The 24,130-nt window shown below is 42.1% G+C and overlaps 1 protein-coding gene across 1 annotated transcript; it reads right to left on the bottom strand.

The window, feature by feature from the left end:
• Positions 1-500: 500 nt before the first annotated feature.
• Positions 501-22,168, bottom strand: SFT2D1 (SFT2 domain containing 1). The gene is made up of 8 exons (XM_079148243.1): positions 22,019-22,168; positions 10,346-10,432; positions 9,648-9,730; positions 8,095-8,176; positions 5,822-5,857; positions 4,151-4,209; positions 2,459-2,488; positions 501-1,028 (listed from the first exon to the last, which is right to left on the bottom strand). Exons 1-8 carry the CDS (start codon positions 22,079-22,081, stop codon positions 989-991), a joined length of 480 nt encoding a protein of 159 aa, XP_079004369.1. The 5' UTR covers positions 22,082-22,168; the 3' UTR covers positions 501-988.
• Positions 22,169-24,130: the final 1,962 nt, after the last annotated feature.

The raw sequence follows: 24,130 nt of genomic DNA, 5'->3' as shown, positions 1-24,130 counted from the left end.
CCCAGCTTTCTCCCACCTTCACTACCCTATCGTGCATGGGCTCGGCTGTGTAAGGGTCTGCTTGCCCCCCACTTTCTTTGCACCAGCCTGGAAGAGGGATTCTCCCATGGCCTTCTGTGGCTGTCCCACCAACGCTCAACACACTGGCCTTCTTTACGCTCCTGCACCGTGCCCCCGTGCTGCTCCTTTCCCTGCAAATTTACTCCTGCTGGCCCCTGACCAGGCGAGGGCCAACCCATGCACCCCAGGGGAGCAGCAAGTGCCAGGCCGCCACACCCACACTATCCCTGAAGGCCCCCTCAGCATCTGGGGAGCTGCCTCCTACCCCAGGGGGAGGAGCCTCCTGAACTTGCTGGCACCTGAGTGGACTCAACCCTGCCACCACCATCGCAGTCAGGACCGGAACCCTATTTATTTTTCTACAGAAAGAACACAGTGCCTGACTAAATTTTGTTGAACTGAACCACTTAAAGTACTACAGATTCAACACAGAAAATGTTACTGTTTTTTCCAAGGATGGGTTTATTTCAAAATTATAAAGATATATATTATTTTTATTACATGTAATAAGCAATTTTAAGCTTATAGTAAAAAGTTTCACATTTTTAAAGTTAAAAAAAAGATGTCTTAAAAATGTGGACATTTTTAAAAAGCCGAATAAGCTAAGATTCTCTCACAGCACAGATATCTCCCTTAAATATTCACATTTAAAAGTTGTTTTGAAAAGATTAAAAAAACTGGCTAAAATTATTTAAAATTGGCAATGATTAAAATTTCTTTATCTTTGGAAGAGTATGTTAATGACACAGCGACGTTAAAGCTAGGCACACTTAGCTGTCTGGCCGTGCATGTGGTCTGACCAGTGCACGGAGGGCTTACGCAGTCCTGGGTTTGGTGCTGGAGCGACCACTGCACCAGGAACAGTGTGCTTCACTAGCAAGGGACTGTCAGCATCCCAAGGTGCTTTTCCAGGAGCAGCTTCTGATTTTCAACTTAGGAGAGAAGAGCAGCATTTAAGTACTGCATCCCTGGGACAAGAGAAAGGAAACAGCAGAATGTAACCATGTTCCTTTTAAAATGGTATTTATCTTAGGAAATCTTTACCAGCTAATATGCTTAGCTGATCTTATTTTGAAGAAATAAATTTAAATATCAAAATTGACAAAAGAATTAACTTTTAAGAAGAACTAATATGGATTTTAAAAGCAAAATGCTGCTGGGCACAGTGGCACATGTTTGCAATCCCAGAAGTTTGGGAGGCTGAGACAGGAGGATCTCAAGTTCAAAGCCAGCCTCAGCAAAAGCAAGGTGCTAAGCAACTCAATGAGACCCTGTCTCTAAATAAAATACAAAATAGGGCTGGGAGTGTGGCTCAGTGGTCAAGTGCCCCTGAGTTTAATCCCCAATACCTCCCCCAAAAAAGCAAAATGCTTATTATTGCATCCTAACAGTTCCAAAAACATTGTGATAAACCTTATTCAACTTTCACACTTTTATACCTACATGTTTGAACTCTTAGTATGTCTAGTCATTTAAAAACAACCCTTTTACCTAGGCTGTTAAAATTTACACTACTAAAATCTGAGACTTATCCTGCATATTACTTTCCAGTGCCAGAGGGGGTGGGTCATTTTCCAGAAGATGTGTCCTGTCCATGCAGCCTCATGCAGGGCAGGGGTGAACTGTGCCTCTCAAAACATGGCCAGGCTCCTTAGCTAAGCTGCTGAAGCAAAATTACCATGCAGACCCTTGTTCTACGGTATCCTCATCTGTAGGTAACTCTTCTGCTTTTTTTCCTTTTGAAGTGGAATAAAAATGAAAACAGAATTTCTACCAATTCCCTTTAATATTCACATTAGGTATATAATTTTGCTGGCTTTTAAAATATGTTTCCAAATTTCACAAAGAAGAAAAGTCATGCCTCATCAGAATCTTTTTCTCAATCCATCAGGTTTAAGGTTGGAATTAATTTTGGTTTTTTTCCCCGATTAAAATTAATATATTGCTCTGGAAAAATATAAGGAATTAGCAGTTACCTCTTGACTTGCAGACTAGATGTTTCTGCTGCTAAAACATTTATGTAACATACCTCATTTTCTAGTGACCTTTCCATTTTGTTCAAAAGCAGAATATTCTTACAGAGTCTCTGCATTCTAGTTACTGAACATGTACAGCTATAAAAGGATCAGAATCTCATGTAAAAAATTCCCTTACTGAAAAGTTCATGTAGTAAGACAGGAGTAAATTCCCAGCCTCTTTCAGGGATGCAGCAGCGGAAATACTTCATATGGCAAACAGCTTCTCAGCTCTTTAATATATAACTTACTTTCTTTAACCAAGAAAGTCAAAGATAACTGAAAAAGTTCTTAAATAATATTTTAATATAAAAATTATTTAAATTCATATATTTGTGTAAAAACAGTTAATGGACCAGAAAGAATAATTCAAACAGGCTCACCTTGCATATGGGATGTATGACAGACTGTACCTGCAAGAAAAATTCAAATACGTTGACACCTGTTCTATATCATAGCTTCCTTTATGCCAAGTGGTGATGTCTAGCACTGTGACAAGCATGGCAGCAGAACAGTGTCAAGGTTCTCAAAATGTGAGCCCAGACCATCATAACAGCACCACCTGGGAACTCGTTAATGTAGATCACTAGCCAGGAGCTGTGGTAACCTGAGAGGCCAAGGCAGGAGAATCCCAAGTTCAAGGCCAGCCTCAGCAATTTAGTGAGGCTTTGAGCAACTTAGTGAGATCTGTCTCAAAATAAAAAGGACTGAGGATATAGCTCAGTGGCAAAGCTCCCCTGGGTTCAAGCCTCAGTACTGAAAAAAAAAAAATGGAGATCACAAGGCCCCACTGTGACCTCAATCACAAGACTGCTTTATCAAGCAATCTGTGCTTTCTTTGTCTGCAAGGCCTGGATCAAACCTGGGGCCTTGTGCAAACTGGGTGAGCCTCTACTACTGAGCTATGCTCCCAGAGTAACATTAACAAAAACTCTCTAGGTGATTCTCATGCATGTTAAAGTATGAGCTTCTTATAATAAAGAGTTATGCTTTTTAAGTTATTTTTTAAAAATAGAAACTTGTAAAATAACGAAGTTAATCATATTTTCCTTCAGGGATAAATCAATTATTGAGTATAGATTAAGTAATAAAATTACCTAATTATTAAAATAGAATATTATAATATTATAGGTATTAGGTATTAAAATAGAATATTAGAGAAAATAACCAAGAGTCAATTAAATTCTTCACACTTTAATGAAAAAGAGAGTAAAAATAACCCTATAAAGTTATTTTGAAATATGTAGAGAACTACATTTAACATTCATTGATGTTAAATCTACCAGGGAAGGATGAGAATAGGTCAAAACAATGACTGACCCCAGGATGGGTGACATCAAACAGGAGATGTGAAACAGGTGAACCAGAAGGGGTTATGACAAAACAAGACAGGGCTCTAAAAGACCAAGGAAAAGCATTCTGCTCCACCCAACACAGAAGAGGCAAGGAGCTAGCCCTAGGGCACTTTCAAGCAGACTACATACACCACCTTCCTGCAGGAAGTGGAGCCCCAATGCAAGATACATAAGGGCTGTAAGGAGAGTCTGGTAAGGAAGAAGGGCACCTAAGCACTCAAAAATGTGGGAGAAGAAACTGCCAAGAGAGGCAGAGCTCAAAAGCAGTACTAAACAACTGCAGCCTTCGCAGGGCCACACAGCAATACTGCAATGAATTCCCCCTGTGATTGATAACCCAGCATCAGGGCACAGAATGCCCAGTAAACTGATCCTCCCAGGCTCGTCCTGGCATCTCGCCTTTCTGATGGTCCATGTGACTTTCCCTCCATTTCTTATCATTTTTCTTTCATGGAACACCTCCCCGTGTCACTTTATGGGAACACGCCCACCACCAGTGTACTGACTCCACAGCTCTCCCTAACGGCACCACTGAGGACATGCTGTCAAGGACAAAAGGACTCACCCCAAACAGCACCTCCCCTGGCCTTGCAGGAGGGTCTGGCTCCATGGCATATGCTCCTAACCCCCATTTCTAGGGCTTTACAGGTTCCAAACAAAATGTTTGTATCACATCTCAAACCATGTTAGCTTTTTAACTAGCATTAAGGAAAGACTTACCAGGTCATTGACAAGAACTGCAATATGCAGAATAGTAAGGCCAATCCCTTCTTATGCCACTAATGACAGCAAGCAAAAACAGAGAATGGTGAGTTCAGGTTTTCAAAAAATACTTTGTACTATTAAGTTCACTTCTTCTTCCCCTTCAAAAATGTAGATAACTTATTTTCTTTATTAAATTTTAGTCTGATTTAAGGAACTTAAATACCCATAAAGTACATTTCCTTTCAAAAAATATCTTTATTAACTACTACAAAATATATGACATTAAATAAACTTCACTAAAATAGTTGTGCACAGGTTAAAAATATTAAACTTTTAAAGGTTAGGTCTTTGACATTAATGTCAACTTTTCTAGAATCAATGGGGCCTTGAGTAAGCTAAGCAAATGCTCTACCACTGAGTTACACCTCCATCCCAATAATTATTTTTAATTTTTATTTACTTATTGTTAATCTGTTTACACACAGGCTATTATACTATTCCAAAATCAGAAATCAATATTCCCTAGGGATGTACAAAAATTATTTAAGAATATTCTTAGCTGGGCACAGTGGCACATGCCCAGTGGCCTGTAATCCCAGTGGCTTGAGAAGCTGAGACAGGAGGATTACAAGTTCAAAGCCAGCCTCAGCAACTTAACAAGGCCCTAGGTAACTTAAACAATACCCTCCAAAAAAAAAAAAAAAAAATTTAAAAAGGGCTGGGGATGTGGTTCAGTGGTTAAGCACCCCAGGTTCAATCCTTGGTACTGAAAGAAAAAAAAATATTCTTTTATTATTGGGAAATGAAGTCTAGATGCATCTCATATAAATAAAGCCAGTCCTGCTTACATCCTCAAAAGAAAAAATTAGGAGATTTTTGATAGAATCTTTTGGGCGGGGGGTGTAAGAGGGATTGAACCCAGGGGCACTTAACAACTGAGCTACCTCTCTGGCAGTTTTTATTTTGAGACAAGGTCTCACCAAGTTGCTCAGACTGGCTTTGAACTTGTGATTCTCCTGACTCAGCCTCCTGAGTCACTGAGATTACAGGCGTGTGCCACTCCACCTGGCTTAACAGAGTATTTCTAAAAAATATATTGTATAGTACTCTTTCTTTTTAAAATGTGATGGTTTCTTGATAGCTCAAGAACTGCCTCAAAAGACTTTTGGGAAGCAGGTAAAGTACAGTAAGTAAAGAAAATATAATGAAGAATCAGGGGCACCAATAAATAAAATGAACCACGATAATGTAATTTCTTCAAAAGTTAACAAGGAGCTGTTCTCGCGCCTCTGCTCCTTGTTGTTAATGTCTGCTCTCAGCCCTCCCTGGCCTGCTGTCTATCATGCGTCACTACACTTGCCTCACTGCTGCCTTCTGTACCAGCGTTAAAGCGCAGCCCAAAGCAGCAGAGGGCCTAGGCCTCTGCCAGGGTGGTCAGAGGCATCAAGCCAGCCTCGGTTTAGGTGCACACATGGGGACCCACGTGGTAACAACCATCTCTGTTTCATGAGCAGCAGAATCTACCCTATGTCTAGCCAACTAGACATTACCAAGTCATGTTTTAGGAATACCCTATCTTTGGAGGATCCTAAGAAACTGAACTTGGAATCATTTTAAGATGATGTGAGGATACCTCAGGTGGACAAGGGACAGTTGACAGAAAGTCATCAAGTTGATACAACTTACCACAAGGGCAGCACACAGGGTGAATATGAAGCAGAGCTACAAGAAGAGAAGATAAGTAATAAACGTGAGATCTTCAAAAGTCTAATAAAAACACACTGCCTACCTGCATTCACTTGCATAGGCAACACATCACACAACCAAAATGATGAGTCAGCAGACTGGTTTCACCCATACATCCCATGTCCACTCTTTTACGCTAAAGTCCATGACTGCAATACTCCTTGGCATAGGAAAGCACCTAATAAATAATTATCTGATTATATTGAAAGAGCTTTAGAGGTTTAAGAATATTTAGAATGACAAAAAGTTGTTTTTATGCTCCGTTGACATTTAATGACAGTGCCAACAGTTAGCATTAGCACAACTGCTGGTACATAGTAAGTTCAATTTTACTCAGTTTTACATAGTGACTCAAACACTTTTTTCATACAGAAGATTATGTTATCATTCCACATCCTCATGAAAGCAACTTTAGCCACCCTGTGTCCCCAGAAGCAGGCAGGAGGTCTGAGCTAGAGACCTAAGGGACCCTAGTTCTGATACCGATCCCAGCAGGGTCCCTGCTTGCCAGAGGGACCATCTAGATTCAGTTTTGTTTTCTTTAAAGAAGTGTACCTGCCCACCTGCTCAACAGGCTGTTGAACCAAAATATCAGAATGATTTTCTGTGATGTGCCTGAGGTAGGACCCACAGGCATATGGTGCTGAGTTGGGGGCAAATTTCTGTGTCAACAGCAAGTTAGACCAAGCACAGCTTAAGCTGTCCCACAATGTGTCACACAGAACTGTGGTCCCTTAGGGGATACTTGCAGCAGTCTAACATTCTCTCCACTGCATATGTTGGTTTAAGGTATGCTACTAAAACTGTTAATCAAAAGTGCCAGGGTACTGTAAATAAAAAAAATCTAAGCAAAATCTTAGTGGAATAAAAACATCCTATAGTCTTACAGTTTGAGATAGTTTATTAGTAATTCAGGCAAAGCTAAATGCTAATACATATGTTGATGTGTTAATGCAGTAAATTTAAAATAACTGGGAGAGTTATAAAAATGAAAATAAAATGTGAAGTTGAAAAAAGACATAAAAAATAAAATTAAGCTAAAAAATGAGTTGTGTTTGAAAATCCAATGTTAACAGTTAAAAGTAAAGTAAAACTTATTGGCTAATGCCTATGTTTAAATTCTTTAAATATCACAAATGCTTTAAGTCAAAAAAATCTATGAGAGGCAGAATAGGTGAGCTGGAACCAGAGGCAGGATGAGGGGGTGAGGGATGGGTTCCTTTGCCCAGTCCACACAAAACACCCATTTTTGGCTAAAACTCAACATGTATGATGACTGTTATGATTTAGATGTGGTGTCCCCCAAAAGCTCACCTGAGACAATACAAGGGGGGGTCAAAGGAGAAATGACTGGGTTGTGAGAGTCTTAACCTAACCAATGAATTAAGGAGGTATATGGGGTGTGGCTGGAAGACGTGGTTAATTGGGGGTGTGGCTATGGAGAAGATATTTGGTATCTGGGGAATGAAGTCTCTCTGCTTCCTGACCATGAAGTGAGCGGCTTCCCTTCGCCTCACCTTAAGGCTGCAGGAATGGAGCTTGCTATCTATGGACCGAGACCTCTGAAATCGTGAGCCCTCAAATAAAGTTTTCCTCCTCTACGATTGTGCTGGTCAGATCCTTTTAGTCACAGCAGCGAAAAAGCTGACTAAAACACTGACTATAAGTATGGCCTTCATCTCCCCCAACCTCTGTTTCAAGAAAAAGAGAACACTTCATTTAAGAGTGGTGACTGATGGGAACTCTCATTACCATGAGGTAATGAAGGTACTTAGAGGTACTGTTATAGAAGTCATACTAGTAGAATTATTTGTCTAGTAGGTAAACAGCGAAGGGACAAAAACCAAATGACAAACAATGTCAGTTCTCCCTGAGTAGACTCAAATAGACTCAGAAGTATCCTGTCTTCTATTCCTAACCCTCCGAAGACCACAGACCATCCAATAATCTATAGGCTTGAAAATGAAAACCCAGCTCCAATCTTTGTTAGAATTACACAGAGCTACAAAACATTAAGCAGGCTTCTCCCCCAGCCAATAATTCTAGATAACACTGTATAATCCAAATTCTAACCACACAGCCTTGAAGACATCATTATTATACTCAAGAAGAGGAACAGAATAGTACTAGGTAAATATGAACAGGCAATTCGCAAAATAATGCAGAAAAACACTCCAACAGGAGTTTTTTTAAAACTGCCTACATTTACTTACAAGCATAATGACTGTTGCAAGCAATCTTGTTGTTTCAAACATTTTCTTCAGCTGCTTCACAGGTCCCATTAAAAAGCACGTACTATTTGAAAAACAAAAAACAAAACAAAACAAAACAGATCATGTTCATTGGTCTGGCTAAACAAAAATGAACTTTATTAAAAAGAAACCTTGTTAGCTTATTTAATAAAAATCCCCCCCTCAATCTGTTGTGCTTTTAAAGGCACTTCACAATTCTTCCGGCAGACATGCTACAGTCTGAATGTGCTGTCGACATGTCCGCAGGAGAGATGAGGAGGCCACGGGCTGCTCCTGTGATTAGGCATCACAAACAAGGTGTCCCCAGACAGGCTTGCTCCTTCACAGGAGGGAGGACAAGGGCACCCACCTCACCTCAGGATGCAGCCTTCACCAGACCACTGAAGCCTATCTCTTGGGCTTCCTAGTCCTTGAAGTGAAGAATAAATATCTGCTCTTTATAAACTACCCAAATTGATACACTCCCCCAAAGCTGCACAAATGAACTAAGATAGTTCAATGCCCCCTGCTATGGTTTGGATGTGAGGTGTCTCCCAGAAGCTCACATGTGAGACAATGCAGAAAGATTCAGAGGAGAAAATGAATGGGTTGTAAGAGTCTTAACCCAATCAGTGAATTAATCCCTGGTGGATTAACTGAAGTGGTGGGTGTGGCTGGAGGAAACTGGAACTGGGGCATGGCTTTGGAGTATATATTTTGTATCTGGAGAGTGGAGACTCTCTCTCTCTCTCTGTTTCCTGATGATGCAAGCTGCTTCCCTCTGCCAAGTTCTTCTGCCATGTTCTGCCTCATCTGGAGTCCTGAGGAATGGAGCTGGCCTTTTATGGACTAAGACCTCTGAAACCATGAGCCCTGAAATAAACCTTTCCTCCTCTATAATTGTGCTGGTCAGATCATTTAGTCACAGCAGCGAACAGCTGACTAAAACACCCCCAAATGCAACAACAAAGAGGAAACCTTGAATCCCAACTTAATGTAGCTACTCTGTCACTGCAAGGGCATCAATTTCAAGTTCTATCCCCTGCACCACACCTTCAGATCTTTTTCTGGCTTACTGTGTGTTTTTCCCCTCACGAAAACATAAGCTCCACAAGAGAAAGACTAGAGTGTAGCAGCTAGGAGCCTGGGCTCTGAAGTCCTGTATCTGCCCCAGAAAACTTAGGAGGCTCACCACTGTGGGCAAGTGACTCACTCTGCACAACCAAATCCCCTAAACCCAATACTGACACCTGCCCCATAAACCTGCTATACTGGACACCACACACTCAGAATAGGCCCTGGTGCACAGTACATGCTCTTGTACCTGATGGTGTCTCATAGTAGTACTCTGTATTATGGTAGCTGGTCAAAAATCAGGAGTCACTAGGTATTTATGGAATGAACATAAACTCTGTGGTTCAATTTACAATATGTGTAGCGCTATGGAAATATCCTATTAGCAAAGTGCTATGAGAAAGAAAAATTTGAAAGTGACAGCAAATAAGGTATATTGAGAAGGTAAATTATATACATACCTGGCTAATGCAGCAAGATTCCCAAGGGTGTAAAATACTGCAAAAAGCTTTATGCCACCAGGAAGCCACAGCAATCCAGTTCCCTGAGTCAGACATTACAGTGAGTTAAAAATAATTTTATAATCTTAAAGGCTTAAAATATGTTACTACAGTAATACAGCAGCAATACTGTATTATATGACACAATGTTTAAATAGAAATGAGTAGTGTATACTCTCTGATTACGTAGTAAAAACAGTTTTCTACGTTATATATTAAATTGAATCTTCTGCCTAGTCTCCTAAATATATATAAATAAGCCACAAGAAAATTGTCTCTGTATGTTGGTAAATCTTATGTTATTTAAATTAAATATCCATTTGAAATGGCAAGTTAATAAACATATCTAAATTTTGGACTTTTCAGTTCTCTTAACACACATTGATCTTTCTTTTCTTTTGTATTCTTTTCAGTGCTTGGGATTGAACCCAGGCCCCACACTCATGTGAGGCATGCTTTTTCTTAAAATTATTTCAACAATTCTTAGAACTCCCCCAAATATTGATTTCCACATCTTTTTTTTATTTATTAATCTCTATCCCTTTTTTTTAGGTGACTATGTTCCATCAAAACAGTACTAATGGGAATTCAGATTACCAAATGGGATATTAATCTAATATAAAATAAAAATAATTGAGCAATATAAAACCTTAACTCACAAGGATAGAAAAAAAAATGCCAGCCACGAAGCATATGATAAACCATTTCAATCTGGTGTTGAAACTGAGAGATGAGGCATCCAGGACCTAAGGGAACAAAGGACAACTGAGAACACTCTCTTAAACCACCACGCACTAAATTGATTATTCTAATTCATGGCAGCATTTTACCTTAACACATACTCTGAACCTGTGATTTCTTTTGCACATTGCAGGGTCACTACCATGGTGGCAGAGGACATATGAACATGGTCTGGTATCAGGTGACCCTGGGGAGTATTGTAATTTTGCTAAGTCTGGTAATAGTAGTTAGTACAGTCCTTACCTGTTAAGGGCAGTAGATGTGTACTAATCTGGATAAAATGACATCAGGTATGAGGTATGTTGTGATACATTTGAAGATAAAAAGTGGGACAGATAAGGCAAGCAACATGTGGGTAACTGCTGAAGCTGGGTAGAGCACACAGGGTTCATCTTATGTCCCCCATCTTCTGCAGTTCTTAAAGCCTGAGATGGGATGCTTTCAGCAGAATCCTTTAAGGAAGCGAGGGAAGCTGCAGAGAGAAGCAGGAGGTACCAAAAAGGGAAGTGTTTCAGCTGAAGGTCCTCCCAGCCCCAGTGATGAAGTGCTGCCTGAGGCAGGGCCAGAGCTTTGCAACTTCTTCCTCCCTGGGCAGGCACCACAGTACCCATGGGCAACCCATGGGAAAGCTCACTGAAAGCATCTTGAGAGCCTTGGGCACCTCTTCCACCACAGAAACACAGGTTTTAAAGTAACTTATTTTGAAACAACATTTCTACATGCCATGCGAATTCTAACCCAATTATGTAGGAAGCAGCAGAAGCATACTTTGAATAGTGCAGTGATGACCTAGTAAATTCAGATTACCAGGACACTATTAAAAGCTATCTTCCCAATGAATCTGAAAAACTGTCGATATTCTTTAATAAACTAGAAATCTATAACGAATTAAAATTCCAAAATTTAAATTTTTAACTTACACTATTGTAACACTGAAAAATATGACCACAAGCTTATAATGTATTTCCAATAATGAAACAAAAACAGGAAGTTTATATACAACAGTTCACTACACCTTTGGTTGCATACTTTACCTCAGTAGACACGCTGAGAATCCTCATGCAGCATGAAAAGTAGATAAAATTTTAAGTACTACGTAAATATCACACAGATCACTTTTAACAGTTTTTAAAAGTTTGCTTGAATTCACAGACATTTTCAGCAATATCACAGCCAAATAGATTACCTGGTTTTAAATAAGGAATGAATTTGTCTACAAGAACATCTAAATTTCATTCTTTCTGATCAAGAAAAATATACACCAAGTACATTTTAACTACCTAGAGCACAATACAACCTAAGACCTGCATACTACTGTTTCATTTAAAAACATGTTTCATTTAAAAAAAGGGAAACATTAATTACTTTATTCTACCATTCCACAATGTATGTGTACATACATCAAAATATCATGGTGCGGGCTGGGGTTGTGGTTCAGTGGTATAACACTTGCCTAGCAAGTGTGAGGCACTGGGTTCGATTCTCAGCACCACATATAAGTAAGCAAATAAAATAAAGGTCTATCAACATCTAAAAAAAAAAAAAAAAAAAAAAATATCATGGTGCACACCATAAATATACACAACTTTAACATGTTAATTAAAAAGTGGAAATAGTACACTGATCATGATTTCTAAATATGTGAGACTACAATGATATGAAAAGGAAAGCACATTCATTTTTACTTTCATTCACACACTTAAATCACCCATTGTTTCTAAGTTCAATGGTTCATTTTCAATTTTTTTTTCCTGCAGTAGTAGAATGACTTGGTTATTTGCACAATAGGTCTTTTTCCTATCATTGCCATCTTTTATGTGATGATCTTTAAAATGAAATATTAAGACAAATTATTTCCATTTGGAAATACAGAATAATCAGATTCATAAGCAAATAACTTGTGTGTTCCAGATACAGGAAAAAAAAAAATCAAAGTTCCCAACTCCTAAGTAAGAAAATTCTATAATGCTTCAACATGCAAGAAAACTCGGCTCTGCATTTTCCAAGTAAGAGGAAGATCCACTCCCCCACAAGCTTTGTTCAGCATAAGATCTATACGCTATTTTCTTCCTCAACCTTGTTGGACAAAAATGGGATGAGGAACAATCCCACCAAACCAGCAACTCCTAAATTTAGTCTTAGGACAAAAATACAAACACACTAAAACTGCCATCCCCATTTCAACTGCCACCAATTATTTTATTTGTCAACATCAGAAGAGGAAACAAAGAGAAAGTGCCTTAAGAGTAAGGGCCCCTCTCCCCAATCCTCAGGGGCTTCTTCCTGCTGCAGTAAACAAAGTACTGCCTGCAACCAAACCTCCGTTTATAAGAGAAAAAGAAAATCAGTCAGGAAATGAGAGAAACACAGTAGGGATGCTCCTCTGTTACCAGCAACAGCTGGAAGATGACTGCATGGACACTGCAGCCCTAAGCCACTGCATGGCTAGGGACGCAAGCGCAGAGGTCTGGGGCTGGTTCCCAGAAAGGAAATGTGCTGTGGCTTTCAATCCCTACACCACGTCCAGTACTCCAACCTATCCCTTTTCAAAATAACAAAGGCATTAAAAAGATAAAGATGAATTTCATAATTGCTTGCTCTATTTCTGTAAGGTACGTCATTGGAATTTTAATTGGAATTGCATTGAATTTGTATAGCACTTTAGGTAGTATGGCCATTTTGACAATATTAATTCTTCCTATCCAAGAACATGGAAGATCTTTCCATCTTCTAAGGTGTTCTTTAATTTCTTTCTTTAGTGTTGTATAGTTCTCATTGTAGAGGTCTTTCACCTCTTTTGTGAGATTGATTCCCAAGTATTTTATTTTTTTCGAGGCTATTGTGAATGGGGTAGTTTTCCTAATTTCTCTTTCTGAAGATTCATCACTTATGTATAAAAATGCGTTGGATTTATGGGCATTGATCTTGTAACCTGCTACTTTACTGAAATCACTTATGAGTTCTAAGAGTTTTCTGGTGGAATTTCTTGGTTCCTCTAAATATATAATCATGTCATCAGCGAACAGGGATAGTTTGAGTTCTTCTTTTCCAATTCGTATCCCTTTAATTTCTTTGGTTTGTCTAATTGCTCTGGCCAGAGTCTCAAGAACGATGTTGAATAGAAGTGGTGAAAGAGGGCATCCCTGCCTTGTTCCAGTTTTTAGGGGGAATGCTTTCAGTTTTTCACCATTTAGAATGATATTAGCCATGGGCTTAGCATAAATGGCCTTTACAATGTTAAGGAATGTTCCCACTATCCCTATTTTTTCTAGTGTTTTGAGCATGAAGGGGTGCTGTATTTTATCAAATGCTTTTTCTGCATCGATTGAAATAATCATGTGATTCTTGACTTTAAGTCTATTAATATGGTGAATTACGTTTATTGATTTCCTGATGTTGAACCAACCTTGCATCCCTGGGATGAAACCCACTTGATCATGGTGCACTATCTTTTTAATATGTTTTTGTATGCGATTTGCTAAAATTTTGTTGAGAATTTTTGCGTCGATGTTCATTAAGGATATTGGTCTGAAATTTTCTTTCCTTGATGAGTCTCTGTCTGGTTTAGGTATCAGTGTGATATTGGCTTCATAGAATGAGTTTGGGAGGGTTCCCTCCTCTTCTATTTTATGGAATACTTTGAGAAGTATTGGAATGAGCTCTTCCTTAAAGGTTTTGTAGAACTCGGCTGAGAACCCATCTGGTCCCGGACTTTTCTTTGTTGGTAAGCTTTTGATGACTTCCTCTATTTCAGTACTTGAAATTGGTCTATTTAAATTGTTTATGTCCTCCTCATTCAGTTTAGGCAATTCATATGTCTCTAGAAACCTGTTGATGTCTTCGAAATTTTCTATTTTGTTGGAGTATAGATTTTCAAAATAGCTTCTAATTATGTTTTGTATTTCCATCCTGTCTGTTGTGATATTTCCTTGTTCATTCCGAATTTTAGTGATTTGGGTTTTCTCTCGTCTTCTCTTTGTTAGTGTGGCTAAAGGTTTATCAATTTTGTTTATTTTTTCGAAGAACCAACTATTTATTTTGTCAATTTTTTGTATTGTTTCTTTTGTTTCAATTTCATTGATTTCAGCTCTGAGTTTAACTATTTCCTGTCTTCTACTACTTTTGGTGCTGTTCTGTTCTTCTTTTTCTAGGGCTTTGAGCTGTAGTGTTAGGTTGTTTATTTGTACCTTACAGAAATAGAGCAAGCAATTATGAAATTCATCTGGAAGAATAAGAAACCCAGAATAGCTAAAGCAATCCTTAGCAGGAAGAGTGAAACAGGGGGTATTGCAATACCAGATCTTCAACTCTACTACAAAGCAATAGTAACAAAAACGGCATGGTATTGGTACCAAAACAGAAAGGTAGATCAATGGTACAGAATAGAGGACACGGACACAAACCCAAATAAATACAATTTTCTCATACTAGACAAAGGGGCCAAAAATATGCAATGGAGAAAAGATAGCCTCTTCAACAAATGGTGCTGGGAGAATTGGAAATCCATATGCAACAGAATGAAACTAAACCCATATCTCTCACCTTGCACGAAACTAAACTCAAAATGGATTAAGGACCTCGGAATCAGACCAGAGACCCTGCAGATTATAGAAGAAAAAGTAGGTCCAAATCTTCACCGTGTTGGTCTAGGACCAGACTTCCTTAACAGGACTCCCATAGCACAAGAAATAAAAGCTAGAATCAACCACTGGGATAGATTCAAACTAAAAAGCTTTCTCTCAGCAAAGGAAACTATCAGCAATGCGAAGAAAGAGCCTACAGAGTGGGAGAATATCTTTGCCAATCATACTTCAGATAGAGCACTAATCTCCAGAATCTATAAAGAACTCAAAAAACTCTACTCCAAGAATTCAAATAGTCCAGTCAACAAATGGGCTAAGGAAATGAATAGACACTTCACAGAAGAAGATGTACAAGCAATCAATAAACATATGGAAAAATGTTCAACATCTCTAGTAATAAGAGAAATGCAAATCAAAACCACCCTAAGATTCCATCTCACCCCAATTAGAATGGCGATTATCAAGAATACGAGCAACAACAGGTGTTGGCGAGGATGTGGGGAGAAAGGTACACTCATACATTGCTGGTGGGGCTGCAAATTAGTGCAGCCACTATGGAAAGCAGTGTGGAGATTCCTTAGAAAACTTGGAATGGAACCACCATTTGACCCAGCTATCCCACTCCTTGGCCTATACCCAAAGGACTTAAAATCTGCATACTACAGAGATACAGCCACATCAATGTTCATAGCTGCTCAATTCACAATAGCCAGAGTGTGGAACCAACCTAGATGCCCTTCAATTGATGAGTGGATAAAGAAACTGTGGTATATATATACAATGGAATATTACTCAGCCATAAAGAATGACAAAATTATGACATTTGCAGGCAAATGGATGAAATTGGAGAATATCATGCTAAGTGAGATAGGCCGATCTCAAAAAGCCAAAGGACGAATGATATCGCTGATAAGTGGAGGATGACACATAATGGGGGGGAGGGAAGGGTTAGAGTTAGGGTTAGGGAGGGGGGCAAGTATGGAGGAAGGAACTACTGTATAGAGGGTAAAGAGGGGTGGGAGGGGTGGGGGGAAGGGAAAAAATAACAGAATGAATCAAACAACATTGCTCTATGTAAATTTATGATTACACAAATAGTATGCCTTTACGCCATGTACAAACAGAGAAACAACATGTATCCCATTTGTTTACAATAAAAAAAATAAATAAATAAATAAAAAAAAAAAAAAAGAAAGAAAAAAAAAAAAAAAAAAAAAAGATAAAGATTAGAAAACAAATGAGCAGGAGAAAGTGCCCTGGAGAGGGCTCCACATCACACCCTCCTTGGGGTCCTGCTCCTCAAGGCCATTCCAAGCAGTACTGCCTATTGTTCCCATTTACTCAGGCTCCCATGCTGAAGTCACCCTCACTCTCTTCATTGGTGGCCTCTGCTCTCCCTGTTATCTCATTCAGTCCTATTCCGATCCATGTGAACAGCTTGGTCTTTCTGTCCCTCCTCCCCTAATCTACAGTGGCTTTTCCCCTCGACTCCACGCACTTCCTGAAATTCCTTTCTACTGCACTGCCACAATCCAATCTGTGACCTAATGATCCCATCTTCTCCCAGTAGCAAGTTGACTCAATAACTGCCACTTCGATTGGTCTTCAGCCTTGTGGGAGCCTTTATCGGGTCCTTGGACTTCACCTCTTTTTCAGTGGAAATTACCTGGTACTTTGTTGCTCTGGTTCCCAGGACAGGTCTCCTCCTGTGAACTCTGGTGGTCGCACATGCTTTAGGGCCCAGTCCTGCAGACACTCTCCAAAATGTACCTTACTGGGGTTTTCCTCTAGTGAGCCATCCTCTCTAAGACCATGACTGCCTACTTCTAAACATGCTTAAGGCTCTTCCATCTTAAACATACAAAATCTCTCCTGATGTCACCCTCTACCCTCTGCACACTCATTCATGCACTAACTGGTTTAAAGAACGGATTCTGAGTGCTGGGCAAGGGGACCAAGACTCAGGCCTATGTGCTCTCATTTCCACTTCAACAGCACCAGATATTCAACACTCCCCTGGGTACCACACTCTGCAGTTCATCATTCCACACTGCCCTCAAATGTCCAGTGTTCCTGTGTCCCCTCTGCAGTCTCAGTCCCCTCTCCCCAGAAGGGAAGAGCTTTTTCCTGAGCCTGTCCTTATTTTCTCTCCTCTCCCCCTAACAACCTCTTTGAGGTACCCCAATGAACAGCAAGGACAACAGGCAAGGGAGGTCTAAAGAAAGGACACACCAACTCAAACTCACCCTTGCCTGCTCACTACATGGATGCTGGGCACCAAGCACAGTTCATCGCACACTGATCTAGTGGGTCCTTGCCCACCACCTGGGCACAACACAAACTCCCACCCTCCTCAGGTTCCACCATTCTGCTAAAGCAGCTCCTAGAACTCAGGGAGTCACCTGCTTGCCTTCGCTGGTTCATTATAAAGGACGTCACAGAAGATGCAGGGGAGGGAGATACTAGGTCACGTAAGGGGGGTGGCACCTCCAGGGCCCACCTGGGCTCAGACCCTCTGGGAGCCTGTGGTCAGTTAGCTCTGAGCCCTGTCCATGCTGGGGTTTTAGGAGGGTTCACTGCATGTCAGATGACATCACTGCCATTGGTGACTGACAGCCTTCAACTCTCCTGGGGAGCTGGAGGGCAGGGCTAACAGTTTCAACTGTCTAATCCTGCCTTGGTCTTTCTGGGGACCAGCTCCCATCTGACTCACTGACATACGAAAAGACACTATTGCTTTAGAGATTCCAAGGACTTGAGGAGTTGTATGCCAACAAGCAGAAGGAAGACCAAATATATGTTCCACAATATCAGAGCAGGTGTTATACTTCCAACTCTGAGAGAAAAGTAGAGAGAGGTAGCTTAATTCGTACAACAGTTTAAGACAAATTATTTCTACTTGTAAATATGGAATAGTCAATCCACAAGCAAGCTGACTTGTCTCAGAGTGTCTTGTGGTCCCCCCAAATCCATGTGTTAAAACCCTAAACCCCAAGGTGATGGTATGAGGAGGTGAAACCTTTGAGAGGTGATAAGGTCATGGGAACATAGCCTCAGAGAGCTCCCTGGCCCCTTCCACCCTAGGAAGACACAGCAAGAAGGTGCACCTACAAATCAGAAAGCAGCCCTCACCAGACATAGGATTTCCTAGTATCTTTTTCTTGAACTTCTGGCCTCCAGAACTGTGAGAAATAACCTTTTGTTGTCTAGAAGCCACCCAGCTAAAGTATCTTGTTAGAATAGCCTAAAGAGACTGAGACACCTTCAACTTATTAAAGTTGGGGAGGACAAAAGACCTGTGTAGCCCATTTCCTTGTGAGATCCTTGCCATGAGGCTAACAACAGATGTCTTCTTCCAGCAGCTGTTCAAGTCCTACCTCTCAGCACTCATCTGTCTGGCCAGCAAGTCTTAAGAACAGATACTGTATAGCAGGTAGCTGGTAGGCTCCAGATGTACAACAGGAGACAAGACAGGCAAGACCATACATTCCAATGAGGGAAAGCCAACAACAAATCAAAGGTAGTGACATAAGGGGGCAAGTTCCACAGAGGAAGCACAGGGGTAACGAGTAACTGCAACCAGGAAGGGGCTCTCTGAAGACACAGGAGCAATGAATACAATCCTGAAAAGAACCAGATTGGGCATTTCAGAAAAAAAGAAATGCCACTGTCAAGTCCCCTTAAAGAAAAGAGGCTCGGTCTGAAGGCACATGGTTGGAATACAGTGAGCCCTGGGGACACAAAGGAGGAGGGTAAAGGAGGAGGGTAGAAGCCAGGCAGGGCAGCTCTGAGAGGCCACGGAGGAATCTGGATTTACCTTGATGGTGTGCTCCTGGCAGGGGATACGATGGGATCCTCTTAAGACTGGACTCAGAGGCCTCTCCCTCCTTGAATTCTTCTAAACATCTCATAAGGAGGGTCCAGACCTCTGGCTATTTGGCATCGGACTCAAGTCACTTCAGCAGTAGGAGGGAGCCACCCAGGTCTGGATACCTCATGACACCCAGTTTCTCAGGTGGCCTAGGGACACCTGCATTATAGGTCTATTCCATCACACCCCCATCCTACTTATGTCCCACTGCACAGAAGCTCAACACTCAGGATGTCCTTTACCACAGTCCAGGCCTGTGCACCTGCCACCCGAGCCCTATCACCAAACTCCTTGAGTCCTCAGCCTCGCTCTTGCTGGGTTCCCTCGTAGTCTCCCTTGACTGGCCACAGGCGTTCAGCACCCCTGGCCCCTCCTGACCCCCTCTCTCCCCTAGAGATGCCTGCTTCCAGAGTCCCTTGCTCCTCCCCCTCCTCCTCACTCACACCTCTCAGCCTTTCTTCCAGGGGTCACTGTTATCGCTCCACCACTCCTGTCATAATTCTTAATGGCTTCGTTATTAAAGAATCCTTTCGAAATTGAACCCTCAGTGCTTTGACCTCTCCCTCAAGTGAGGTAGAAGACATAAGGATAGGTAAAAAGGAGACATGGAGGACAAAACAAGAGTGGCCATGATTCAAAGTCTACTTTCACACGGATTAAAATCCATATTTAAAGGTCACTTTCCCATACTTGGATCACAAACAGCACAATTAAGTCAATTACTAGACCTTATCCACAAGTCCATAAATAACCTCTTTTATGACTCTGACCTAAAACAAAAGGTCCGAGAATGCTTTTGCCCAACAAATTCTCATGATTTATATTCTTAGGGTCCGATTACTTCGTCTGTATGTCATACTCTCCACCAAACCCTCAGGGTCACACCAACTTAGCGCTGTTTAAGCTCACAAGGCAGAACACTGAACCCTGGTGGGAAAATGAGTCACAATTTTTCATCAAAATAAAACGGGGTGGTGATGCGGCTCAGTGGTTAGGTGCCCTGTTCAATCACCAACAACAAAATAAATAAATGAATAAATAAGATGAAATGAGATAAAATAAAATGTTGGGGCTAGGGATATCGGTAAGTAGTAGAACACTTGCCTAACAAATTTGAAGCCCTGGGTTCTATCTCCAGCACTACAAAAAAAGAAAAAAAGAAAAAAGTTCCCTGACCCCACTTCATCATCCCACCACCACCCACCTCTTTGCCTTATAGCAAAATCACTGAGATATTATATTCATCAGCTCTTTCTTTCTTCCCTCCTGAGCCATAGCTAACCGTCAAAACCCAAGTCCTCCACTGATAACCTTCAGCTCTTAAGGGATCCACTGTAGCACATAAAACCCTCGCTTCCCAGGATGTCCCTCTAGATTGGTCCTCCTTCCTCACCTGCTATCACCTGCTCACCCTTCTAACCCTGCACACCAGACAACCAGAGGCCAAACCTTGGACTTAACTTCTTTTCTACTTACACACAATCCTTTTGTGGGCTCTTCTCTCTCTCTCTCTTCCTCCCCATGACTGTAGATACTTACCTTCAACTGCTTTCCTAATACCTCCTCTTAATGTCTCCTGGCACCTCGGATTCTGCATTTATGCTGAAGGGATTTTCTCCCCTGAACTTGCTCCTTCCACATCCCAGTTAAAGGTGCCTCTATCTTTCCATAAGTTCAGACACCACAGAGGCAGCCTTGACTTCTCTTGCTCTCACATTCAATCTTTATGTTGTAGTTCTACACTCAAGATGTTTACAGAATCTGCCCATTTATTTTTTTCACTACTGCCACTTCTATCATGGATTCAAGCCACTCAGTAAGTCATATCTTAACTGGGACTACTTCCTACATTAGTCTCTCCTTACCAGCCTCTGGGTTTCCACCTATGTTCTACACTCAGTTCTCCACAGAGCAACCAGAAAGATCCTTTAATTCCTACTGGGTACTTTGTTACTCTGCTCAAAACCCAAAGCCACTCATTATACTGAGTAAATCTAAATCTTTTCTACAGTATTTACAGTATAAGAAAATAGGTTTGGCAATCCCATTCCTGCTGTTGCCTCCTATGCCTGTCTCTTTCCCTCTGCTCTGGTCACTCTGGCATCTTAGCCCAGAATGGGATGAACACTGAATTCTCAGGGCTCTGCATCAGCCCACTCTCCACCTGGGCGGCCATTCTTGAGGACTCTTGCAGAGGCCCTGCAGCTCTACACTCACGAGTCACCCCAACAGGGAAGCCTCCTCCACCAATATACAATACACAACCCCTCACTCCTTGACCTGCTCTAATTATTTCCTTGGTACTCAGTGCTGCCTGGCGTGTTATGTATGTATTTACTAAACGTTCCCCAATTAAAATGTGTGGGAAAGGCCTTTGTGTTGGTCACTGCTGTAACACTGGCATCTTGAACAGTGCCAAACATAGCTGGGAACTTGAAGATTTGTTGAATGAGCAACATCTGTCAACAAAAGTCTCTACACATCTTGCTCATCTCCAGACAGTGGCCTCAAGATATCGATTTCCTGGTCCCAAGGTTTAGAGTGGCACTGTCCAACACACCTTCCTGCAGTGGAAATGTCCTGTATGTGCGCTGCCCACACAGTGATCACACATGCTTACTGAACATCTGAAGTATGGGCAGTGTGACTATGGAACCAAATCATAAGTTTTATTAAAATCTAGTTAATTTAAACCTAAGTGGCCACGTACAGCTATGGCTACTCCCTGGTGCGGAACAAACAGCGCTCAGCACAGAGGCTGCCACTTCCGCTGTTTTCACCCACGGGCTCCGGCGCTCCTCCTGTCTCCGAGGGCAGAGGCTGGACAGCATCCGTAGGCTTGCGGCCTGGCCCAGAACCCTGTCCCCCGGGAGCGCAAAGGAGGCGCTCCGAGTGCCCCGCGGTGCGGGCGGCGGGCGTGGTGGCCGCCCGGGCCGCGGCGCTCCCGCGGCTGCCTCACCGCCGCGTGCGCTTACCAGCCGCCCGGGCAGCGCGGACACGGGGGCTCCCGTTTCTACCGGCCGGACAGACGACTTCGCGCGTCCAGACCCGTCTTCCTCCGGGCTCCCAGGGTCGCGGCCCGCCCGGCCGCCCCACGCCCCCCGGCCCTCCTCGCCGCGGCCGGGCGCGCTCGCTACCTGCGCGGTCAGGCCCTGCTCCTCATCGTCCTGGCCGCTCAGGACCCGCCGCAGCTTCTCCATGGCCCAGTCCGCGGGCCGCAGTGCCGGCCGCTGGCGCCCACCCGGAAACCAGGAGCCGCGCCCCGCCCACCCACGGCCAGCCGGAAGTCCGGCTCGTGGCTTCCGGCGCGTCCGTGAGGCCGGCGTCGCGCACCGTGCTCGCCCGCGCCGCGCCCCGCCCACTCCGCCGCCCGCGCCGCCGCCTGCCGCCGGGGATCCGAGGCGGGACCTGCCGCAGGAGGCGCCGCGCGTGAGCCTGCTCTACCCACCAGCTAGGGCGCTGCAGACCCCGGAACCCGCGCTGACGCTCTCGGTCCCTTGCTGGGACCACACCAGCAGACCGCGAGGTGGCATTTTTTCTCTCTTTCGCCACCAAGGCGGGAAAGGAGACTCTGAAGGTCTGTCTTCCACTGTGGGCTCTAGGAAACTTCGGATGGTGATGGAAATGCCTTGTTTGACTACTTCACCCTCTTCTCCCCTTGCTTGGTCATTCAAAGGGGCGTCTCCGAAGGACTTTCGTTGTCCATCCTGTTGCCTCCAGTAGAGATTGTGTCTAATCCAGATCTGATAAAAACATACTAGAAGACCTCTAGAAAAACGGGCCATATACTTCCTCCGATGAAGCAGTCCAGTGCACTGCATCCTTCAGGGAGCAAATATTTATGTTTGTCCTATTTATGGTAAAGTGTGAGGTCTTATCTTTATCGTTTAAAAGATCAGAAAATAGATGATAAAATCTGGAAAATAAACCTCTGTACTTCTAAGAAAGCATAGTCGCGTGCAATGGCATGCGCCTGTAATATCAGTGATTTGAGTGGTTGAGGCAGGAGGATTGCAAGTTCAAGGTCATACTCAGCAACTTAGCAAGGCCCAGTCTCAAAATTTAAAAAATAAAAAGGTCTAGGGATGTAGCTAAGTGGTAAAGTGCCCCTGGGTTCAATCACCAGTACACGAAAAATATAAAAAAAGAAGAAAAAAAACAAAGCATAGAATACATCTATAAGTACTTTAAAGATTTTAGTTTTCCATATGGCAAATGATGAAATAAAGTAATGAAAAGAATCTTTCCAAGGACTATATTTGGTTGAAACATGAAATTGCCAATATTCAACTAAATAGTTGAGACTAAAAAAGGTCAACTTCACATGGTCAATCTACTTGGGTAAAAAAATTTTACTTAAAAATATTATTAAAGGCTTAAAAATGCTCTGTGAGATTTATTTACTTCTTACACCACATGAGTCACGCATGGTTTCCTTAAAAACACCATACAAGTTTGCTGAGACATTACCCTTCTGGAGATGACAGAATGGTTAATGGCAGAATGAATCAGACATAACTTCCTATATTCATATATGAATACAAGGCCAGTTAAACTCCACATCATGTGCAACCACAAGAATAGGATCCTAATTTAAATATGTTGTCCATGTATGTGTAATATGACAAAATGCACTCTACTGTCATGTATAGCTAAAAACAATGGGCTGTGGCATTAGCCTGGAGGTTAGAATCCTCGTTCCAACCTTTTGTAGCAGCAGAGTTAAGGACAAGGCAACCTAAATTTGTTTCATTTTTTGGTATGTGAAAATCAACATAGTTCCTATCATTCAGGGTTCTTATGAGAATTAAATGAAATAATATTGCAATTGATTTTCATCATTCACAGGTTCTGTATTTGCAAACACCAAATCACTAAATTTTGAAAACCCAAAGTCAGTGGGTACTTGTAGTACAATCACAGTCGTTCAGAGACCTGAACAGAGGACCAGGAAATTTTAAGCTGCCAAAAGTGCACATTCTCGGCTGAGATTGGACAGGGTGAAGCTCTGCCTTCTTAATTCAGCTCATACTGTAAATGTGTCCCCGTCAGCCTCTTTAAGTGCCAAGTTTTTCATATTTTTGTTTTCTTTCCCATCCTGCTGTCCTCAAGAATTGCTGGGGAAGTAGATTAGTAGGCATATTCTCCACACCTCAACTGGGCCCCTGCAGCCTTCTCTCCTCTCCTGACCTGCAGGAAAGCAAGTGAGAGAGGCAAAGATATTCATTCAAAGAACAGCGCCCGGGCAG

The sequence above is a fragment of the Sciurus vulgaris genome, assembly GCF_902686455.1.
Source record: "Sciurus vulgaris genome assembly, chromosome: 7".
In the NCBI taxonomy this organism is placed as follows: domain Eukaryota; kingdom Metazoa; phylum Chordata; class Mammalia; order Rodentia; family Sciuridae; genus Sciurus; species Sciurus vulgaris.
The sequence above is the reverse complement of the archived record's forward strand: the minus strand, read 5'-3'. Positions and strand labels throughout refer to the sequence as shown.